Genomic DNA, 23,843 nt, shown 5'->3' with positions numbered 1-23,843 from the left:
CCCCCATAATTTGAGAGAGAGCCAATGGTGAAAGAAGTAGATATCAAGTCCGGTGGGGATGTCAATAATAATAATAATCTTTATTATTATTTAGAGTAGGAGACAAGAGGAATACTTAAACTAACCAGGCTAAACAATTTTTAAAAAATTTAACAAGGAGATGCTGGATGCAGTTGTTAATACTGTAATATAGTAATGATCATATCTTGTTGTATTCTTTATTCATGGGACGCAAGTGGTGTTGACAAAACTGCACTTATTCATTTGTCACCCATACCTAATTGCCCTCGAGAGTGGTATTGAGTCATTTTCTTGAAGCAATACAGTCAAAGTGGTGCAAATACGCCCACAGTGGTGTTAGGAAAGAAGTTCATGTTTTTGGCCCAGTGACTGTTAAGGGATAGGGATATAGTTTCAAATTAGGATAGTGTGGCGCTTTCAGGAGAAATTGCTGGCAGTGGTACTCTTAAGCAACTGCTACCCTTTTCTTTCTAGGTGGTAGGGGTGGTGGGTTTCGAAGATATTGTCAAGGGGAGCTTGACAACTTGCTGCAGTGCATCTTTCAGGTGGTGCACACTGCTGCCAGTACGTTGTGGAGGGAGTGAAGGTATTAAGGTGTGGATGGGGTGCAAGTCAAGTGGGTTCTGGAGTGTCAAGCTTCTCAAGTGCTGTCAGAGCTGCACATATCCAGGAAAATAGAGAGTATTCCATCACATTAACTTGTGCCTTACAGATAGCCGACGGAAGTCAGGTGATGATCTGTTCGCCACAAGAATTCCCAGCCTCTGACCTGCTCTTGTAGACACAGTATTTATAAGGTTGGTCCAGTTCAGTTTCTGGCCAATGGTAACCCCCAGTATGTTGATAAGTGGGAGATTCAGCAATTATAATGCTATTGAATGTCAAAGGGAGATGAAGTTAGATTCTCTCTTGAAGATGGTCACAACCTAGCATTTGTGTGGTACGAATGTCACTTGTCACTTATCAGTCTAAACCAGAAGGTGGTCAGGTCTTGATACATGCAGACACAGAGGACTTCGGTATCTGAGGAGTCTTCAGTGATTCTGAACAGTGCAATCATCAGCTAACATGCCCACTTTTGACTTTATGATGGAAGGAAGGTAATTGAAGAAACAACTGATGATGGTTGGGTTGTTGGGTCAATAACGTTACCCTGAGAAATGCATGCAGATTCTCTGGGGCAGAGATGATTAGCCTCCCAACAACCACAACGGTCTTCCTTTAGTGCTAGATATGACTCCAATCAGTGGAGAATCTCTATATGTAACAGCAGTCACTTGCAGCTCACCTCTGGAATTCAGATTTTTTTTTTCATGTTTGGGCCAAGGCTGTAGGGAGGTTTGGAGCCAAATATCCCTGCTAGAATCCAAACTAAGCAACGGTGAGCAGGTTATTGCTGTGCGGGTGCTGCTTAATAGCATTGTCACAGATACCTCACACCACTTTGTTGATGGATAGTATAGCCAATTTGTGCACAGCAAGCTCCCACAAACAGCAATGGGATTGATATGACGAGATAATCTATTTTCTTTTTGAAAAGGAAGTTGATTGCGGGATAAACATTGGTCTGGACACCAGGGACACCCTGCTCTTCTTAGAAATAGTGCCATCAGATTTTTCATAAGAACACAAGATTTAGGAACAGGAGTAGGCCATCTGGGCCCTCGAGCCTGCTCCGCCATTTAATGAGATCATGGCTGATCTTTGTGGACTCAGCTCCACTCTCCGGCCCGTACACCATATCCCCGAATCCCTTTATTCTTTAGAAAGGCATCTATCTTTTTCTTAAAAACGTTTAAAGAAGGAGCCTCAACTGCTTCACTGGGCAAGGAATTCCAGAGATTCACAACCCTTTGGGTGATGAAGTTCCTCCTACACTCATAGAAGCATAGAATAGAATCCCTACAGTGCAGAAGGAGGCCATTCGGCCCATCAAGTCTACACCGACCATTTGAAAAAGCACCCTACCAGGCCCAATTCCCCACCTTATCCCCGTAACCCTACGTGGGGGCAATTTAGCATAGCCAATCCACCTAACCTATACATCTTTGACTGTGGGAGGAAACCTGAGCACCCAGAGGAAATCCAGTCATCAGAGGTCAGAATCGAACTAGGGTTCTCTGGCGCTGTGAGGCAGCAGTACCAACCACTGTGCAGTCCCGCACCCGAGAGGTGTCAGTTTAACATTTTATCTGAAGAAAAGGAGCCCTCCCTACAGAACAGCATTCCATCATTTCGGCCCTGTAATGCCAAACAACAGTTTTGCACTTGCTCAAGAGGAAAGAATGCTACTAACTGAGCCATGGCTGACACCGATGGGATTGGGAAGTGTCAAAGAGACAGGCTCATTAATATGTATGGACAATATTATGGCAGATGAAGTTCAACGTGGGCATGTTAATGCCATCCACTTTGAAACTAAAGGAGCAAACTGATTTGGGAGTCCAACTACAAAATTCATTAAAAGCCAGCAGATAGGTGCATAAAGCAATCAGAAAGACAAAGCAATATTGGCGTTTGTCTTAAAGGGGTCTGGAATACGAAGAGAAGAAGTTACATTTCAGTTACATAGTGTCTCCATCAGAAGCCACCTGGAGTACAGAATTCAGTTTTGGGTTTCCCACCTCAGGAAGGACAAACTAGCTTCAGAGGGGAGCAGCACAGAATGATACCATAACCAAGAGGATGAAACTAAAAGAACAGGTTGGATAAATTTTGCTTTTATTCCTTTTAGCAAAGGAAACTGAGGAGTAATCTGATCGCAGGGATTAAAATATTTGAAAGTATTTCTTGGGTAGAAGTGCTTTTATCTGCTGGTAGAATCGAGGACATGTTCTTAAATTAGAGCCAGACTATTTAGCAATAAAATCAGGAAAGTTTTTCACACAAGGGTTTGTAGCAATCTGGAATTTTCTGCCACAAAGTACTGTGGATTTTGGGACAACTGGAGCTTTCAAGGCATTTAGAAGGATTTTTGTTAGATGAGGGCATCAATTGATATGGAGTTACTCAGGTAAATGGAGTCAAGGTATAAATTAACTATGACCTAACTGAATGGCACAGCAGGTTTGATAGGGGTAAAAGGGCCTACTCATGCTCCTAATCCTGCTCTGCCAAGGCAACGGGAGCAATGCATTGTAATGGCTGCTCCAGTGCAGATTTAATAATAATTAGTCAATGGCGACTTCTGAAATGTTAATGGAAGGGACTCAGGAAATGGTGGTGATACTGAAAATCAGAAGTCATTGGGTATTAATGGAGCATAATGTGGGAAAATGTGAACTTATCTAATTCAGGAGGAAGGATAGAAAAATAGCATACTATTTAAATAGCGAGTTTACTGAATTCTGCAGCAGGGAGGGCTCTGGGTGTCCTGGTACGTGAATCACAAAAAGTTAGTATGCAAGTGCAGCAAGTGGTTAGGAAGGCAAATGGAATGTTGGTATCGATTGCAAGGGAATGGGAATATAAAAGCAAGCATGTTTAACTGTAGTTGCGCAGGGTCTTAGGTGAGTCCATTTGTGAAGTATGGTCTATAATTTTGGTCTCATTATTTGAAAAAGGAAACAGTTCAGAGAAGGTTCACTCCACCCATTTCTGGAACGGAGGGCTCATTTTAGGAGGAAAGGTTGAACAGGTTAGGCCAACACCCACTGGAGTTTAGAAGAATGAGGTGTGATCTTATTTAAATACAAGATCCTGATGGGACTTCATGGAGCAGATACTGAAAGGAGGACACAGTTTAATATTAAGAAGTCTCCGATTTAAGTAGTCGTGGAGGAATCCTTTCTCTAGAGGATTGTTTATCTGTGGAAGTCTCTTCTCCAAAAAGCAGTGGGTCCTGGGGCAAACAGGAAGGTGGAGCGGAGATCAAAATGAAATCAGGCAATGATCTTATTGATGACGGAGCAGGCTCAAAGGTCCAAATGGCCGTCTCTTGTTCCTACGTTCTATATTCCTGTGGTCGTCGTTGTCCAACAGTCACTGTACAACATTTGTATGCTGAAAATATTACTTCCCACATGGAAGCCCAAGCCATTCAGGTCCTGCTTTGGATTGGCTTGGGCTGTTTTATTATTGGAGGCGTCAGGGATTGCAAGGCTCGGAGCAAGATAGAACAGGACACTTAAAGCTCCAAAAACATTATTTGACAGATAGACACACATAGGGATTAAGGGCTTGCAATGCTACATAAAGAAGAAATTCTTATTAATAATAATAATCTTTATTGTCACAAGTAGGCTTACATTAACACTGCAATGAAGTTATTGCAAAAAGCTCCTAGTCACCACATTCCGGTGCCTATTCGGGTACATGGAGGAAGAATTCAGAATGTCCAAATTACCTAACAGCACATCTTACAGGACTTGTGGGAGGAAACCGGAGCACCCAGAGGATACCCACGCAGACACAGGGAGGATGTGCACACAAACAGTGACCCAAGCCGGGAACCGAACCTGGGACCCTGGCGCTGTGAAGCAACAGTGCTAACCATAAGGAAGGAACATTACTTCCTTCCTTAGGGGCAACACGGTAGCCTTGTGGATAGCACAATTGCTTCACAGCTCCAGGGTCCCAGGTTCGATTCCGGCTTGGGTCACTGTCTGTGCGGAGTCTGCATGTCCTCCCAGTGTGTGCGTGGGTTTCCTCCGGGTGCTCCGGTTTCCTCCCACAGTCCAAAGATGTGCAGGTTAGGTGGATTGGCCATGATAAATTGCCCTTAGTGTCCAAAATTGCCCTTAGTGTTGGGTGGGGTTACTGGGTTATGGGGATAGGGTGGAGGTGTTGACTTTGGGTAGGGTGCTCTTTCCAAGAGCTGGTGCAGACTCGATGGGCCGAATGGCCTCCTTCTGCACTGTAAATTCTATGATAATCTATGATTACTAATGCACTTCTAAAATTTCTTGCACCCGCATGACAGTTCATATCGACCAACTGCAATAGCATTACAAATAGCATCCATTCTGATCAAATACTTACCAGGATGACATACTCATTCTGAAGTTCATTGTGACAGGAGCAATAGGCCTAAAAACAAATATAAACCATACGTTAACTTATTAAAAATTTGTTCATGGGATGTAAGCATCACTGGCAAAGACAGCATTTACTGTCCAGCCCTAATAGCCCTCGAGAAGCTTGTGGTGAGCCACCTTCTGGAGCCACTGCAGTCCTTGGAGGCAGACTCGCAGCACTGTTAGAAAGTTTCAGGATTTTGACCCAAAACCTTAAAAGTTAATCATCTCTGGATTGGCATTTTATCATTTCAACAATAATGTAGGAGACAAGAGTTTCAATTTATGGGCCACTGACACTGGTACTGTGCAAAGATTGAATTGTCCCTTTGGGACACGCAGCACTTAAGCTGAGGAGGAACAGTGTCCTTGTAATTATATAACTAGAGTTAGAAATAGGACTTTAACCTAAGGAGACTGGCAGTAGAAGTGGGAGGGGAAAGAACGTGGTGAGAGCGAGGGAAATTTATAAACCCAGAAAGAAAAGGTAAGGCCATGGAACACTTTAGCATTTTGGGTAAGGATAAACAGTCTCATAAGAAGGGATAAAAGTGTAATAGTGATGGTGCATCGGATCAAATCTATTAAACATCAAAACAAAAGGTGCTCTATCTGAGTGAATGAAGCATTTGTACAAGGTAGACAAATTAATGGCACAAAGAGATAAATGGGTTTGATCTACTAGCTGTTGAAGAGATGTGGTTGCAAAGAACCCAAGATCTTGACAATTCCAAGACAGGCAAAATGAAAAAGGGGCAGCTCGAATAATAAGGGCAGCATTAAGAACAATACCGATGAAGAATTTTGGCTCCGTATAGCAGGAGGGGGAATCAGCAGAAGTTGAAATAAGAAATAACAAAGAGTACAAAGACCTGTGGGAATAGTTTATGGACTCCCCGACAGTAACTATACTGTCGTATAGAATATTAATCAAGAATTAGGAGCAGAAAAGTATTAATCATGGACAATCTTAACCTTTAGGATAGACCAGACATAATAAGCAGGAAACAATATTTGGAAGAGGAGGTCATGAAATGCATTTGAAAGTGAAAGGGATGTTTCCTCTTGTGGGAGAATCTAGAACTAGGGATCATTGTTTAAAATTAACGGGTCACCAATTGAAGACAGGTGAGGAGAAATGCTTTCTCTGAGGGTAGTGAGTCTTTGGAACGTCCTTCCTGAAGAGGTAGTGGAAGCAGAGTCTTTGAATATTTTTAATGCAGAGCTAGATAGATTCTTGATAAGCAAGGGGTGAAAGGTTATAGAACATAAAGTGCAGAAGGAGGCCATTCAGCCCATCGAGTCTGCACTGGCCCACTTAAACCCTCACTTCCACCTTATCCCCGTAACCCAATAACCCCTCCTAACCTTTTTTGGTCGCTAAGGAGAATTCATCACGGCCAATCCACCTAACCTGCACGTCTTTGGACTGTGGGAGGAAACCGGAGCACCCGGAGGAAACCCACGCAGACACGGGGAGAACGTGCAGACTCCGCACAGAATCTTTGAGGGTGGTGGTGGGAAGCTAGGTAGAAACATGGGAGCTGGGGTTACAATTAGATCAGCCATGATCTTACTGAATGTTGGAGCAGGCCTGATAGACCAAGTGGTCTATTTCTGCTCCTAATTCATAGGCTTGTATGCCTCTATATTCCTTTGCAGTCTCTTTGGCCAGATGCCATTTTCTTCGGTAGGACAAAGGGTAGCGCTTGAAGCACAGAGGCAAGAATTACAAATCAGGACAAGCAGATCCGATTTTCACTTCTGGAATGGCCTCAAGCTGCAGCATGCATTCCACAATTTCAGATGGCGGTGTAAATGATCATGAAGGGTGAATAAGGTACGTAGAACAGTGAAATAGACAAGTTATGTAAATGCACTACCCTTTAAATTTTGATAAACTGTTCGCCTAGGTCTCAGATTGAAAAACATTTGATCCCAGCAATTTCAATAGATGTTTGTTTACATAATCCTATTGCATTAGTATAGACTGATTGCTTCTACAACGTGTCATTATCTTTGTTTGGGAGGTTGTAAGTTCACAGTTTAATTGACAGCTCCCAAGTTATTGAAGTATTAGCTATCTTTGATGTGGGGGGGGGGGGGGGGGGGAAAGAGAGACTTCCTGCGGTTGGAGAAAATAAAGTATGAGTTAAGGGGCTCTGCAGGGAGCTTTGAGAAAAGGTGGGGGATATTTGTGACCGTGTTTGAGGAGCTGTTCGTCGGGGGGGGGGGGGGGGGGGGGAAAGAGGAGGGAAGAGGAGGAAAGAGGGCGTAAAAGGGGGGAAAAAAACATACAGACTGTGTAGTTGCTGGGAAGTTTGTTTCCCATGTTGTTCATGCGCTGTAACCTGTTTTGATTTGTAATAAAATACATTTCAAAAAAATATCTGATTGGGAGTTGGGGGGGGGGGGGTTTAATGACAACAAATGTTTGCTTTTTTAAGTGCTATGGGGATCTAAAGTATCTAATGGGCTTTCATAAAAGAAAGTGTTTCCTTTTATAGTATAAAGTCTGCAATTGGTACTTCGAACTTCATTTGCTCCAGAGGTCTGCTCATGGTGGATATTGGGCAAGTTAGTACGGAGGGTGTAAAGGCAAAAAGAGTGGTGGGTGGGAGGCATGGGTTTACAACTATATCTACAACTGGGATAAAGTGACCGAATGTATAGTTGCTAAATTTGATGACACAAAGGTGAGTACAAAAGGAGTCTGCAATGTGATATAGATAGGTTAAATAAGTGGGCAAAAATTTGGCAGATGAAATATAACGTGGAAAAATGTGAACTTGTTCATTTGGCAGGAACAGAAAAGAGTATATTATCTAAATTGAGAGACATTGCCAAAATCGGAGCTGCGGTGGAATCAGGGTGTCTTGGTGCCTGAATCACAAAACGTTAGAATGCAAGTATAGCAAATTATTAGGAGGGCAAATGGAATGCTGTCATTTATTGCAAGGGGAGTGTAATATAAAAGGAGGGATGTTCTGTTGTAGCTGTACAGGGCTTTGGTGAGAGCATATCTAAAGTGCTGGGTAGAGTTTTGGTATCCTTATTGAAGAAAGAACATATTGCTTCAGAAGCAGTTCAGAGAAAGTGCGTCAGATTCCTGGGATGAAGGGATTACCCTGAGGTAACTTTGGACAGGTTGGGGCTGTATCCATTAAGAGCTTAAAAGAATGAGAGGTGATCATATGCAAGATTCTGAGGGGCTTTAACAGAGCGGATGCTGAGATAGTGTTCCGCCTCTGGGAGAGCACAAAACTAGGAGACACAGATTAAAAGGGGGCACCCATTTAAGACAGAAATAAAGAGAATTTTATTCTCGGAGGGTCCTGGGTCTTTGGAATTCTCTTCCCAAGAGAGCAATGGAGGCAGAGTCGTTGAATATATTTAAGGCAGAAATAGATAGATTCTTGACTAACAAGGAAGTCAAGGCGTATCGGGAGTAGGCAGGAAAGCGGCATTGAGGCCACAATCAGATCAGTCAGGATCTTAATGAATGGTGAGCAGGCTCGAGGGGCTGAATATAATCATATTTATTAGTGTCACAAGTAGCCTAAAATTAACATTGCAATGAAGCTGCTGTGAAAATCCCCCATTTCTACTCCTGCTCTTAATTTGCATGTTCATATGCCTGTTGGTATGGCACCAATTTAGCATAGGGGCTATAAGGGGTCATGGGGTAAGTAGAAGCATAGGGTGCCATGGGTATGAGGCGCCATTGGGCATGAGTTGGCATGGATCAGGCATGAGGAATGGATGGGGAGTGGAGGACCCAATATTGAACAAAAAAAAAACAATAAACGAACTGAGATGGGCCTATTAACCAACTCACCTGGGTACCCTGTAGCCTCTGTGGCCCACTCCAATATGGAGGGCTACAGAACCAACTGTATCCCACCCCAACTCTCCTGGGACAAAGATTGTGCAGTGTGGGACACTCTCTCATCAAGGTGGGTGAGCAAAGTTTGGCAATTCCCTGACTCGAGCTATCTGCCTATAAAATGAAAATCCAGTCCATTGTATTCTCCAGTTTTTTCTACCGCTCTTTGCATCATCAGAAAATTTGGCTACAATACAGTCAATATCTAAAGCCTTCATCCAAATCATTAATTAGTTGAGATTCCAGCACTGGTTAGTTTGTCATCCTGAAAATGACCCCTTTATCCCAACGGTTTCCTGTTAACCAGTCCTCTATCTAGGCTAACGTATCAACCCAGAACCATTAGCTCTTATATTGTGCAGGGCGTAACCTTTCATGTGACAGCTTATCAAATGCCTTTCAGAAATCAAAAATAAATGCATACAATCTCGCTTTATCCACTCTGCTTGCTACATCCTCAAAAAATCCAAATAATTTGTCAAACATTTTCCCTTTCACAAAAACATGGTAACCTTGCCTGATAATATTTCAATTTTCTCAATGTTCTGCTATTATCACCTGAATAATAGGTTCTTCCATTTTCCCCAATGACAGACTGTAGGCTAAGTGGTCTCTAGTTTGCTGCTTTCTTTCTCCCTTTTCTTGAACAAGGTGTTAAATTTGCAGCTTTCCAATCTGCTGGGGCCTTTCCAGAATTTAGGTAATTTTGGCAGATTACAACCAATGCATCTACCATTTCTGCAGCCACTTCTTCGAATAGCCTAGGATGAAAGTCATCAGGTCCAAGGGAAACGGTAAACTTCAACTTCCACTAGTTTTCCCAATTACTTTTTCTCCAGTGACCATGATTGTTTTAAGTTTCTCCCTTTTGCCTCTATTTTCCACTATTCTTTGGATATTTATCTTTGACTGTGAAGACATACTTTTCAAAGCATTTGCCAGTCCCTTGTTTCCCATTATTGGGGATTCAGTACAGTATCCTAGCCACTGTTGGGGTCTGGTAATAAAATTAGGGGCTCGTCCAGGATCTTAAGTATAATGCCTTGTTTGGCTTATTGAACTCAAGACAGTGAGTGTGTATGGAATGGTTACATTATTTTGTACTTTGAGGTTTAAATAATCAGTTGCAAAAGTGTTTCTGGGTCTGGAAGAGATGCCTCAGGATGGTTTAAACAGGGGCACTAAAACTAAACCTTTGGGTTTAGCAGATAAGCTGCAGTTAACCTTATCTAAAGGGGTGAGGAAGGTAGAAATAATACAAGCCATAGCTCAACATTTAAATTTGCAAGAGACAGTTTGAATCATTAGAATTTGCTAGAATTTAATTAAAAATAGAAGAAATTGGAAATGGAAGAAAAAAAAAAAAAAGAGGGGGAAATTGTCAACCTTAACTCCCATTCATTTCCCCAATTACTTTTTCTCCAGTGATCATGATTGTTTTAAGTTCCTCCCTTCCTTTTGCCTCTTGGATTTTCTACTATTCTTGGGATATTCTTGTGCCTCCGACTGTGAAGACAAATGTAAAATACTTATTCAAAGCATTTGCCAGTTCCTCGTTTCCCATTAATTCCCCAGCCTCACCTTCTGCTTACTTTAGCTACTTTTTAAAAAAAGTTGGACATGTGAAGTCGTAGTTTTGTTGCCTTAAGAAAAATACTGGGAAGACAGACTCAGTAAAACAGGATAGGCCTGTGGGGTTTATTAAAGTGAGAAGAAAAAACATTGTCCCAGGTGCAAGAGTGTACAGCCGACTCACACATTGTTGGATAAGCAGGTGCCAGGACCTTTTAAGAATTTTATTTGTGATGGTACGGTTTACTCGAGTGTACAAGGTGGAGATTAAGATTGCAAGGAATACAGGAGCAAGTCAATCTTTAATGGTGAGAGATAAAGAGATATAATGGGGAGAGATAAGGAGATATATAGTTTGGAAGGAGTATTGCCAGAAAAGGTGGTATGCGGAAATAGTGGTGAGAGAAGTGTGCCACTATGTAAGGCAAGGTTAGAGAGTCAAGTAAAAAAATGAAGCGGTGGTACAAGTAATGGAAAAATTACCCTTTTCAGGGGTACAATCTAGCCTCGGTAATTAATAAGCTGGATCACAATGGGGAGTGCAGCCTACAGTGGTTGAAAAGCCAGTGGAAAGTCACACAACTGAGGTGCTCCAAGAAGTATATCCTGGTTGTGTGATGACAAGATCACAAAGTCATAGGTTAAGACAGAAGGAAGAGAACTTGAGGAGTATCAATAGGGAGGCTGAGGTTCAGTCGTCAGAAACCATATTTGATCAGGTGGTTGCTCAAGAACAAGTGGTGGATGAAGCAGGTATCTTTAGTTCAAGCAGGCTGGTTGAATTACAGCAGAAAAATTCAGAGATAAAGCAGTTGTATTAGAAAGCATATTTGGAAATGGAATCGGAGTGTATACCAGAGTGTTATTATATTAGAAATAATGTATTAATGAGAAAATGGAGACCGTTACACATTCAAGCAAATGAGAAATGGGCAGAAGTTCATCAAGTTGTATTACTGGGGGTGGCACGGTGGCACAGTGGTTAGCACTGCTGCCTCACGGCACCGAGGACCCGGGTTCGATCCCGGGCCCAGGACACTGTCCGTGTGGAGTTTTCACATTCTCTCCATGTCTGAATGGGCCTCACCCCCACAACACAACGGTGTGCAGGGTAGGTGGATTGGCCATGTTAAATTGCCCCTTAATTGGAAAAAAAATGAATTGGATACTCAAAAAACCTTTTTTAAAAGTTGTATTACTGGTAGGTTATAGAAAGATTTTGCGGTAGGGCATGAGGTTCCAGCAGAGGGTAATTTAGGAGTAAGGAAAACTCAAGAAATAATACAAAATGCATATAGATTAGGAAAATCAACTTAGCCACAATACCGTAGAGGAATTCCTGGAGTGTATGCAGGATGGTTTTCTGGATCAATATGCTGAGGAGCTAACTAGAGAACAGGCCATCCTAGATTGGGTATTGTGTAATGAGAACCGAATCATTGGCAATCTAGTTGTGCAGGACCCTTTGGGAATGAGCGACCATATTAAGATAGAGAGTGAAGTTGTTGACTGTGAGACTAGGGTCCTGAATATTAAAGGAAAACTACGATGAAATGAGGCGTGAGTTGGCTATGATCGATTGGGAATGTTACGTAAAGGGATGACAGTGGATAGGCAATGGCAAACATTCAAAGAGCACATGGAGGAACTGCAACAATTGTTTATTTCTATCTGGCACAAAAGTAAAATGGCTCACAAGAGAAATTAGGGACAGTATTCAATCCAAGGAAGTATCATAAATTGGCCAAGAAAAACAACAGGACTGAGGATTGGGAGCGGTTTAGAATTCAGCAAAGAAGGATCAAGGGATTGATTAAGAAGGGGAAAGTAGAATTCAAAAGTAACCTTGCAGGGAATATAAAAACTGACAGTAAAAGTTTCTATAGGTACGTGAAGGGAAAAAGATTGGTGAAGCCAAATGTAGGTCCCTTACAGTCACAAATAGACGAGTGTATTATAGGGGACAAAGAAATGGCTGAGCAACTAAATACACACTTTGGTCCTGTCTTCACAAGTAAGATACTAGGAACGTTGGGAATGCAGGGTTTAGTATGGAGGAGAACTGAAGGTGATCAATATTTTCACATTTTCTAACCTTTAATAATATATATTACTGAATTTTGAGGTAGATGGTGGCAAAATGGTAACATGACTGGACTAGTAATCCCTGGGCCCAGGCAAATACTTTGCGGAATGAAATGCTGGAAAGACTCCGGTCTAGCAGCATGTATGTGGAGAAAAATGTGTTAACGTCGAGTCCACAGATGCTGCCAGACCTGCTGTGTCTTCCAGCATTATCTGCTTTCCAGCATTTTCTGCTTTTATTTCAGACTTCCGTCATTCAGTATTTTGCTTTTATTCTGTTGCCCTGGGACATGGGTTCAAATCCGACCATAGCAGCTGGTGGAATTCTGAATTCAGTTAATAAAATTTGGAATGAAAGCTAGCATCAATAATGGTTACCGTGAAGCTATCATTGATTATGATAGAAACCCATCTGGTTTATGCACTTTAGGGAAGGAAATCTGCCATTCTTACCTGGTCTGGTCCACATTAGACTCCAGACCCGCAGCATTGCGTTGACTCATTTAAGGGAAATTCAGGATGGGCAACAAATGCTGGCTTTGCTAGCAATGCCACATCCCATGAAAGGATAAAAGGAATTATAGCAAACATGCAGATTTATTTTGATTTGGGCACTTAAATCAAAAATGGACATTATAAAATTTTCTATTAAAGTACTTACGCATGTGGGCATATGTATTTCACATGTGATGTTTTGATAGCTGCCAAGCCCTCTGCCCAGCCATGTCTACAAGATATAAAGCATATAAAGACAGTAACAACAAATGCGGCACATATGCAAAATTTGAAACCTTCCCAATGAAAATGTATGTCAGCCACATTCTTTAGCTGACCCAAGGGGCCAATGCGTGCAAATATTGACTAAGCAGCAAGTAACTGCAAATGAAATGAACAATCAACACATTTGCCCAATCTGCTACGGTTTTACATAGTACCATTTTACCGGAAGTACCGGTTTTACGAAAGAAAGTAATTGGGTTGCAAACTGACAGTGGCACTGGGTGCTCCTCAAACCTGGAAGAGGTTTTCTCTAAGTATGGGCAGATCTCGAAAGTGAGCATGATTCAAGACAAAGACAGGACAAATTGACCAACTAGATTAGATTTAGATTTGTCATGTGTACCGAGGTACAGTGAAAAGTATTGTTCGGTGTACAATCCAGGCAGATCGTTCCATATGTGAAAAACACAGGACATACGATAAATGCACAATGCAAATACATAAGACATTGGGAGAAACATACAGAATAATGCTACAACAGTAGAGCGGATGCATGGAAAGAGGTCAGTTCAGTCTATTAAAAGGGCCATCAGGAGTCTGGTAACAGTGGGGAAGAAGCTGCTTTTAAATCTGTTGGTGCGTGTTCTCAGACTTTCCTATCTTCTGCCCGATGGAAGAGTGTGTAAACTGGGTAGGAGGGGTCTTTCATTATGCTGCCTACTTCCCCAAGGCAGTGGGAGGTGTAGACAGAGTCAATGGATGGGAGGCGGGTTCACGTTGTGGACTGATCTGCGTTCACAACTCTGTAATTTCTTACAGTCTTGGGCCGAGCAGTTGCTATACTAGGATGTGATGCAGCCAGATAGGATGCTTTCTATGGTGCATCGGCATGCAATGTGGACATGCCGAATTTCCTTAGTTTCCTGAGGTAGTGTAGGTGATATTGTGCTTTCTTGGTCGTAGCGTCGACGTGGGTGGACCGGGACAGATTTTGGGTGAGGAGTACACCTAGGAATTTGAAGCTGTCAACCATCTGATTGACAGCATAGTGGTCAGCACAACTGCTTTAGCTCCAGGGTCCCAGGTTCGATTCCCGACTTGCATCACTCTTTGCAGAGTCTGCACGTTCTCCCGTGTGCGTGGGTTTCCTCCAGGTGCTCCGGTTTCCTCCCACAGTCCAAAGATGTGCAGGTTAGGTGGATTGGCCATGCTAAATTGCCCTTCGTGTTGGGTGGGGTTACTGGGTTATAGGGATGGGGTGGAGGTGTGGGTCTGGGTAGGGTGCTCTTTCAAAGAGCCGGTGCAGACTCGATGGGCCGAATGGCCTCCTTCTGCACTGTTTTATGATTCTATGATCTCCACCAGGGCACCAGTGATGCAGACAGAGGCGTGTACAACACTTCGCTTCCTGAAGTCAGTAATCAGCTTTTTAGTTTTGCTGACATTGAGAGAGAGATTGTTGTCATTACACGATGCCACTAGGCCCTCTATCTCCCTCCTGGACGCTGACTAATTGTTGTTTGAGATCCGACCCACTATGCTCATGTCACCAGCAAACTTGTAGATGGATTTGGAGCAGAAATTTGCCACACAGTCGTGTGGGTATTTAAGGAGTACAGCAGGGGGCTAAGTATGCAGGCGTGCGGGGCCTGGTATTGAGGACTATGGTGGAGGTGGTGTCGTTGTTTATCCTTACTGACTGTAGTCCATGAGTCAGGAAGTTGAGGATCCAGTTGCAGAGGGAGGAGCCAACTCCTAGGTTTTGGAGTTTTGATAGGAGCTTGGCTGGCATTATGGTGTTGAAGGCGGAGCTGTAGTCAATGAATAGGAGTCTGATGTAGGAGTCCCTGTTGTCGAGATATTCCAGGGATGAGTGAAGGGCCAGGGAGATAGTGTCTGCTGTGGACCATGGTGGCGCTATGCAAATTGCAGTGGATCAAGGCAGTCTGGAAGTATGGAGTTGATGTGTCTAATGACCAACCTCTCAAAACACTTCATAATGATAGATGTTAAGGCCACCAGACGGTGTCTGTTGCCTGGTTCTTCTTTGGAACCAGTATTAGTGGTCTTCTAGAATCAGGTGGAAAGTTCGGAACGGAGTAGGAAGAGGTTGAAGATGTCTGCGAACACACCCACCGGTTGGTCCGTGCAGGATCGGAGTGCACAACCAGGGACTCAGGCAGGACCCGATGCTTTCCGTGGGTTCACTTTCAAGAAGGCCGATCTGACTTCTGAGATGGTGACGATAGATATGGATGTATCAGAGGCTGTTGGGGCAGTTTGTTGGCATCCTGCTCAAAACGAGCATAGAACGTTCATCAGGAGGGGTGCTCTGTTGCCAGAAATTCTACTCAGCTTTGCTTTGTAGCCCGTTACATTATTTAAGCATTGTCTCAACCAATGAGAGTCTGTGTCGTTAGTTTGTGACTCCAGCTCAGTCTGGTATTGTCTCTTGGCATCCCTGATGGCTTTGTGGAGGTCATACCTAGATTTCATAGAATCCTATAATCTCTACAGTACAGAAAGGGGCTATTCGGCCCATCGAGTTTACAGCGACCATCTGAAAAAGCACCCTACCTAGACCCCACACTATCCCCGTAACTCCACACTGGAGCAATTTAGCATAGCCAACCCATCTAATCCGCATATCTTTGAACTGTGGGAGGAAACCCACGCAGACTCGGGGAGAATCCACACGACAGTCTCCAGAGGTCGGAATCAAACACGGGTATCTGGTGCTGTGAGGCAGCAGTGCTAACCACTATACCATTCTGTCGTTCTTGTATAGGTTAGTGTCACCTGCCTTGAACACCTCAGACCTGGTCTTCAGTAGGGAGTGGATCCCCCGGTTAAACCAGTGTTTCCAGTTGGGGAACCTTCTTCGGACGCATTCTTCGACACACTTACTGATGAAGTCTGTGACTGTGGTGACATACTCGTCTAGGTTGGCCGCTAATCTAGCTGGGGAAACAGGAGGCTGGAAAATTAACAAATTTCCATCTGTCCCCTAAACAATGTACCTGTAACTGAAAGGGAGGAGGTTGGATCTCAGAACAAGACCAAGACTCAATGTCACTGGTGTAGAAAGCTGGACTCTGTAGCTGCTGTCTCCATGACCCCAGGAATAGCCGTCTCCCAGAAAGCAGAGGCATCCTGCGGTTCTGGCTTAATGTCTTTCAAAACGGAGGATGCCAGGAATGCAGATCCAGGTGCACCATGCTGAGAAAAAGTTAGTAGGCAGCAGCTCTCATGGAGACGGCTATTCCCGGGCCAGGGATGCAGCTCCTACAATCAGTGGTTTGGGTCTTGGATCACAGACCAGCCTCCTCCCTTTCAATTACAGGCACTTTCTTCTTTGTTTAGGGGAGCTGGAGATCATCTTAATGTTTCCCCAGCTAGACTTTAATTGGTCAATTTGTCCCTAGCCAAGTACCAGAATGAGTGTCTGGTAGCTGCTGATCCATCCAGGGTCAATGATATGGGTAGCACGGTAGCATATTGGATAGCACAATTGCTTCACAGCTCCAGGGTCCCAGGTTCGATTCCGGCTTGGGTCACTGTCTGTGCGGAGTCTGCACATCCTCCCCGTATGTGCGTGGGTTTCATCCGGGTGCTCCAGTTTCCTCCCACAGTCCAAAGATGTGCAGGTTAGGTGGATTGGCCATGATAAATTGCCCTTAGTGTCCAAAATTGCCCTTAGTGTTGGGTGGGGTTACTGGGTGATGGGGATAGGGTGGAGGTGTTGACCTTAGGTAGCGTGCTCTTTCCAAGAGCCGGTGCAGACTCGATGGGCCGAATGGCCTCCTTCTGCACTGTAAATTCTATGATCATCTATGATACCGGTTTTAAGGAAAATCCTTTTTTACAAAAGAAACTTGGCCCAACCCATTCTGTAAAAACAGGATTTGCCTGTACCATGCTGTGCGCACACAAACAATTCCAGTTTAGGTCACAGGGCTGTTCAGAAGCAGAAAACCACCTTTATTTTCTAATTGAGAAGTGCCAAGGCCCAAATGAGTATGCTGATGAAGTCCGACTGATAGAAAATACATGCCTTTATGAAATGAAAGGTAGATAATTTTGAGTTATATGGTCTATCGTGCAATACATTAAAATGTTAAAAGATTTCCGAAACAAACCAAGTTTCGGCTATGTGTAATGGTATCACATGGTGCACCACATTCGGTGGAGTACTTACTGGAGGATAGCTATCAAAAGGTAGATCAGATCTTCAATAACTAAATAACCTAGTCTTACAACCCAGTGGACGTTAGTACAGACAAGTCAGAGGGCAGCACGGTGGCGTAATGGGTTAGCCCTGCTGCCTCACGGAGCTGAGGTCCCAGGTTCGATCCTGGCTCTGGGTCACTGTCCGTGTGGAGTTTGCACATTCTCCCCGTGTTTGCGTGGGTTTCGCCCCCACAACCCAAAGATGTGCAGGGTAGGTGGATTGGCCACGCTAAATTGACCCTTAATTGGATAAAAAAATAATTGGGTACTCTAAATTTTAAAAAAAATTACAGACTAGTCAGATCCCAGGGTAGAACCTGGCTCAATAGATCCTAACTTCATTTTTTCTTAAGAAATGTGGAGGTAGCTACTGAATAGAGTCACAGGACTGATGAACATAAAATATTTATTTTATTATTTTCTTAACCAAGAAAGGAACTATAATACACTAGTGTTTCACCCAGATCCTTCACCTTTACAGATATATACAGATTCCGAAAGATAACACATACTCTACCATAGTAAGTACACAGTCCATGTAAACCAATAGGTGAACTATGGACAGACACACCACTCTCCGAAAGCAAGTGACAGATGCCATTCAAACAACTTCTACAGATTTCTCATCAATTCCCCCAGACGTTTGCCAAACACTGCGCGCCAACTGGTCTCACCAGAAGCCGGACTTTCACATGAGGTTTTCCAATCTCTGCACTCGAAGAACATCATTGGAATCTTCTCCCAAACAACCCTTTATCTCGGTCATCTTCACTAAGGATGCATCACCCCTCTTTCCGGTGTTCCTCTCCTCTGGATTGCAACATGCATTCAAACTTTGCCTTCCAAGCAATCCCTCAGTTACCCAGATGTACCAACAGAACATCACTGCCTCATATAGTAAGGAGTTGCCAACCTTTGGGTCCCCTTGGATCTCTGGCATTGTCCATGTTACTTTACCTCTACTTTCTGCAGCCATGTCTTTTTGGAGTCTGTCTCTGTTCCTCACTCTAACATCACTGAACCAGATCTTTCCAGATTCCTGCCCCTTTCCTTTGACTAGAAGGTCTTCTTGGAACTCCCTTCTGTCCTGCTACCTGGCTTTGAGACCTGTGTTTATTAGTTTGGGGCCTGCTCTCTGTGGTCTCCTGCCTGTTCTAGGAGATTCTATGAAAAGTGCCTTAATTCTGGGTTATATTCTTTCAACTGAACTCAAACTGCTTTCTGTCCCCCTCTGGTCTTTTTGTTTCTAGGCAACAGCCCAATTATTTCTACCATATTTTCTTTGAGTTACAAAAGCCAATTTCAAACGCAGGCATCTAAACAAACCCACAAACTTGCATACTTTCATTTTTAAAAGTGAAACCAAAATCAAAATTCGCACACAAATGCAGAAATATAAATTAAGCTTAACCGTAAAGCTATACCTTGGATAAAAGCAAATTACTCCGGATGTTGGAATCAGAAACGGAAGCGAAAATGCTGGAAAATCTCAGCAGGTCTGGCAGCATCTGTAGGGAGAGAAAAGAGCTAACATTTTGAGTCCAATGACTCTTTGTCAAACTGTCAGCTTTGACAAAGAGTCATCGGACTCGAAACGTTAGCTCTTTTCTCTCCCTACAGATGCTGCCAGACCTGCTGAGAATTTTTCAGCATTTTCTCTTTCGTAAAGCTATACCTTATTCCTTACACACAAATACAAATATAAATTACTTCAAACTATATCTATTTCTCAAACACAGTGTAAATAATGACAGATTATATTAATCTATTTAATTCAGAAATATAGATATCTTCACATGTAAAAAGTGGAAACGGTCAAGGTATTTCCCTCTTGCCCATTGTGGAAAAAAATCCTGACATGCATTCTCTTGAATTGCCGACGTTCTCTGGTTGAGGAAACCCCACAGATGTTGATAGAATCTCTCCATGTTGAGCACTTCGTATAACTTGGCAGCATTTCTCTCAAAATGCCACCACTGATGAGGAGATCCAACACCAGACAGGGGAAACAGCTCAGATTTCTACAAACTACGGCAGCAGGTGTTTGACAACAAAGACCTCCACAAGCCAACCAAAGTGCTAGTATACAGAGAAGTTATCGGCAAAGCACACCTGTACTATTGTGAGGGCCAGACTATATATCAGTGACATGCAAGAACGCTGGAGAAATTCCATCAGCAATGCCTTCGCCACACCCTACTGATTGAACAAATGCTCATGCCACCTTGAAAACTTCAGCAAGATCAACTTCACGGGACTGGGCACTGTGCCTGAAAAGTATCCTTTCAGCCAGGTTATGTTTTCTCAACTCTCAAATGGCCAGGGCTCTGGAAAGGACAAAGAAAATGCTTTAAAGACACTGAAGCTGAGCTTGAAGCTTGGCTGCATTGACTTTAGTGACTGGGAGCAGTTTGCAATAATTTGTCCATCAAGCTGCATCACAATTGAGTCACAGCATTTTCATGAAGCAGAGAAGGAAAGCAAAGCAAGCAAATCCTGCACTCCAGATCCCATCCCATGTGCCAAAGATCTAAGAGTCGAGAATCGATCTAACCAGTCACATGAAGACCCATGGAGAAACCTGCAACCTGGAGTATACGCCATCCTCGAATCAACGGCAACCATTGACAATATTTATGCAATAAGTCTTTCATCGAGCACATATTCAACGTACATAAAATATCACACTTTTATAGACACAAAACGTTTTTTTTTTTTTAAGACTCAACCGTCAGGGATCACTTGAGCAATATCAATAGAAATCTTCTCGCAAAAGAACAAGAACTTAATTCCAATTCATTCGCACCTCTTTTGGAAATGTACACTCCCCTTTCAAATGCATTCCAAAGTTTGAATGCACTGTTTCCACGAGCACTTTCAATGCTTTGCCTACTGGGTAATCTTTGCCCATTACCCATCATTTACCTTCCAAATCTTTCACTTTTTAAAAAGACTATTTAAAGCACTGTTCATATAATAATTATTATACAGTATTCAGTTGTATTCACTATCTGTGGTGATTCCCTTTCACACTGATTTGGACAAACCAATCCATCATTTCAGGAATGGGATCATCTTGTTTTTCCGACCACAGCACAGTAATTGTATTGAGCCAACGAGGAATGGGAAATGGCAGAATATCAAGTTTCACAGTATTATCTTTGAAGTGATAAGTTGCACACAAGAACTTTTAAAAAGTGCCCTCTTACCCAGTGTCTCCTAATCCATGTAGAAAAATAACCTGCAAATAAAGGAGAACAGTTAAGAATTATTTTAAATTGGCATTAATAAATTATGTCAAAGTAAATACCCTGTATAAAAAAGTTTGCTTAAATTTGGCCAGATTAACTGTACGGAAAATACTCAGCAACGAGATAGAATTGAGAGAAATTAGGACATGCCCATTTTTGCCCATGAAGGTCAAAATTAAAATTCACAAAATCTAACAAACTGTTTCTAACTTCCTGATGTTTGTCATTGTCCATTGTCAATTTTGTTTAAGCTGTAACTGATTAATTTACATTGTTAGACAACATTTCTTTTTTAAAATAAATTTAGATTATCCAATCAATATTTTCCAATTAAGGAACAATTTAGCGTGGCCAAGCGACCTACCCTGCACATCTTTGGGTTGTGGGGGCGAAATCCATGCAAACGTGGGGAGAATGTGCAAACTCCACACAGTCAGTGACCCAGGGCTGGGATCGAACCTGGGACCTTGATGCTGTGAGGCAGCTGTGCTAACCACTGTGCCGCAGTGCTACCCTGTCAGACAACATTTCTACAACATATTAGGGGAAACCATGTTTTGGTTGTTTCGAAGTATAGATTCAGTCACATTTCTTCACTGATTAATCACCTATCACACAGTTGGGGTTTGCATAATCAACCTGCGCTGACAGTTGTTTAGGGGCAAAAAAAGTTTAAACTGAAAAGTGCAGAATAAGTCCAACTGGGCAGATATTGGCATTGGCAGTGATACTCTCAAGTCCTAAAATGATATCCATAAAATATATTTTGTTTCAGAGTTGTACTACAGGCTATAACAGACATCTTGTTCGAACACCATATGAACATCTTCCAATTGTAACTATAGACCTTCAAAATTGGCAACTTAAGAACCATTTTACACCTTTGTTCACATAGGCGGTTTCTATGTTAAATTTCCACAATTTGCCAAAAATGACAACAGGAGGTTGGTCAGGAAGTGCATATACCCAGATATTTCAAGATGCTACATTTCCTGTGATATCGGCACATTGCAATGTTACCGGTTGGAAAAACTGTTAGGAGCAGAAAGGGGAAATGAAGAGCAGGATTAGTGAGCGGCAAGAATTAAGGTGGGAAAGTAGAGCAATATTAGAGGTCAGGATGAAAAGTAGAAGGACAGTGGCAGCCTTAATTGCCATAGATGGATAATTTAGACTGTAGCAAAGGTTTTCTTTTTTTTTATAAATCACAGGGCTAAGGCTGGTGTGACCACAGAGGGAGTCAAGACTATGGACAAAAGCCGTATTGCAATAAAAATAATGGTTCAGGATTTGCTTGGGGGTGGGGGGGGGGGGTACCTCAGGCCCAGTTGGACTTATTCTGAACTTTTCAGTTCCAACTTTCTTTGCCCCGCAAATAGCTGAAATAGCTGGCAGCGCAAGTTGGTCATGACTTGAGGGCAAGAGAGGCTTTGTTCAATGACGTGATTATAAAATGTTGCGGTACAAGAAGCCATTTGGTTCATCATACCGGTGTTAGCCTTTCAAGAGCTTTTCAATTAGACCCACACCACTGCATATTTCTTCTCCCCTTCAAGTCTTCATTTAATTATCTTTTGAAAGTCACTGCGAAACCGGTTTCCACAACCATCGGGAAAGCATTCCAGACCATAACTCAACATTCGCTTCTTCTGGCAATTACTTCAAATCTGTGGATGCTGGTTCCTTTTTGCCACAGGAAACAATCTCTCCTCATTCACTTTCAAAATCTTTCATGATTTTGAAACAATCTTCTTGCAACCTTCTCTGCTTTAAGGACAACCCCAACTTCGCTGGTCACTCCACATCTAAAATTCCATGTTCCTGCTAACCGGCTTGTAAATATTCTGTGCTCTGCATCCTCTCAAACAGGGTCCTTTGACACCCAGTGTGGTGCTCAGAATTGGCACACTACTCCAAATAGGATCTAGCCAGTATTTTATTAAAAATTTATCACAACTTCATAGTTTTTATGCCTCTATTTATAAAGCCAAATATCCCATTTTTTAAAAACTGCATTCTCAACTTGTCTTTCTATCTTTAAATGATTTGTGTATTAACAATCTTTTAGCTCCATGTTCCTGAATTCCCTTTAAATCTGTACCAGTTGCTTACAACACCTATCTTCAGTCTTCCTACCAAATGAATCACTTCACACTTCTTTGTTAAATATAATCTATGTGCCTGCTCTCCTCACTGTTCACCATATTTCTGATTTTTCTGCTGTCTGCAAATTTTGAAATTATGTCCTGTATAGCCAAAATTAACATATTTCAAAAACACTAGTAGTCTAATGCCGACTCCTGGGGAATCCAAGTGTACACTTCCCTCCAAACGGAAAATAACTGTCCCCCACCACGGTTTCCTTTCCTTTAACAAACTCTGAATCCACCAGAGTCTTCTCCTTTAATCTCATAGGTTTCATTGCTGTTAGCAAGTTTATTATGCAGTAGTTTATTCAACCATCTTTTGAAAGTCCACATGTACATCAATCTCAGAAAATTGTCCATGTACATCCTATCCACAAGAAACAAATCTAATCCAGCCACTAGCATCAATTAAACATTCTCAAAACATCAGCATGTGACTGCAACACTTAATAAATTTATGTTCAGTTTGGATTGTGCCAGGGCCACTCAGCTCCTAGACTTCACATTTCCATGTTTGGACGAACTGAATTCCAGAAGTGAGGTGAGAGTGAATGTCTTTTGACATCAAAGCAGCATTTGGCTGAATGTGACATCAAGAAGCCTTAGTAAAACTGGGGTCGATGGGAATGGAGGGAAAACCCTCCACTGGCTGGAGTCATAGTTAGCACCACTGATCAGAAATTTAACAAAACCAAACAATAAAATACAATATGGCTATCAGAGCATGTCAGAGGCTAGGTATTCTTCGGTGGGGGATGCCTCCCCAAAGCATTTCCCCCATCTTTAATGCGCAAGTCAGGAATTTGACAGAACATTCCCCAAATGCCTAGATAAATGCATCTGCAAAAACACTTGGGGAAATTTCGACACTACCCAAGATAACGCAGCATTAATTGGCACCAAATTCCACCACTTG

The 23,843-nt window shown here is 42.6% G+C and overlaps 1 protein-coding gene across 5 annotated transcripts in view; it reads right to left on the bottom strand.

The window, feature by feature from the left end:
• The window catches only part of LOC140385525 (acyl-protein thioesterase 1-like), a 96,593-nt gene that overhangs the window by 52,475 nt on the left and 20,275 nt on the right, over positions 1-23,843 (bottom strand). For 4 of the 5 annotated variants that reach the window (XM_072467758.1, XM_072467762.1, XM_072467761.1 and 1 more), the window contains exons 2-4: positions 20,739-20,770; positions 13,241-13,306; positions 5,002-5,049 (exon numbers count right to left, since the gene is read on the bottom strand). In XM_072467758.1, the coding sequence (XP_072323859.1) occupies positions 5,002-5,049; positions 13,241-13,306; positions 20,739-20,770 (146 nt within the window). The remainder of the gene's footprint in view (positions 1-5,001; positions 5,050-13,240; positions 13,307-20,738; positions 20,771-23,843) is intronic. The other variant, XM_072467760.1, reaches the window with a different exon arrangement.

The sequence above is a fragment of the Scyliorhinus torazame genome, chromosome 11, assembly GCF_047496885.1.
Source record: "Scyliorhinus torazame isolate Kashiwa2021f chromosome 11, sScyTor2.1, whole genome shotgun sequence".
NCBI lineage: Eukaryota > Metazoa > Chordata > Chondrichthyes > Carcharhiniformes > Scyliorhinidae > Scyliorhinus > Scyliorhinus torazame.
This window is presented reverse-complemented; position numbering and strand designations above follow the sequence as displayed.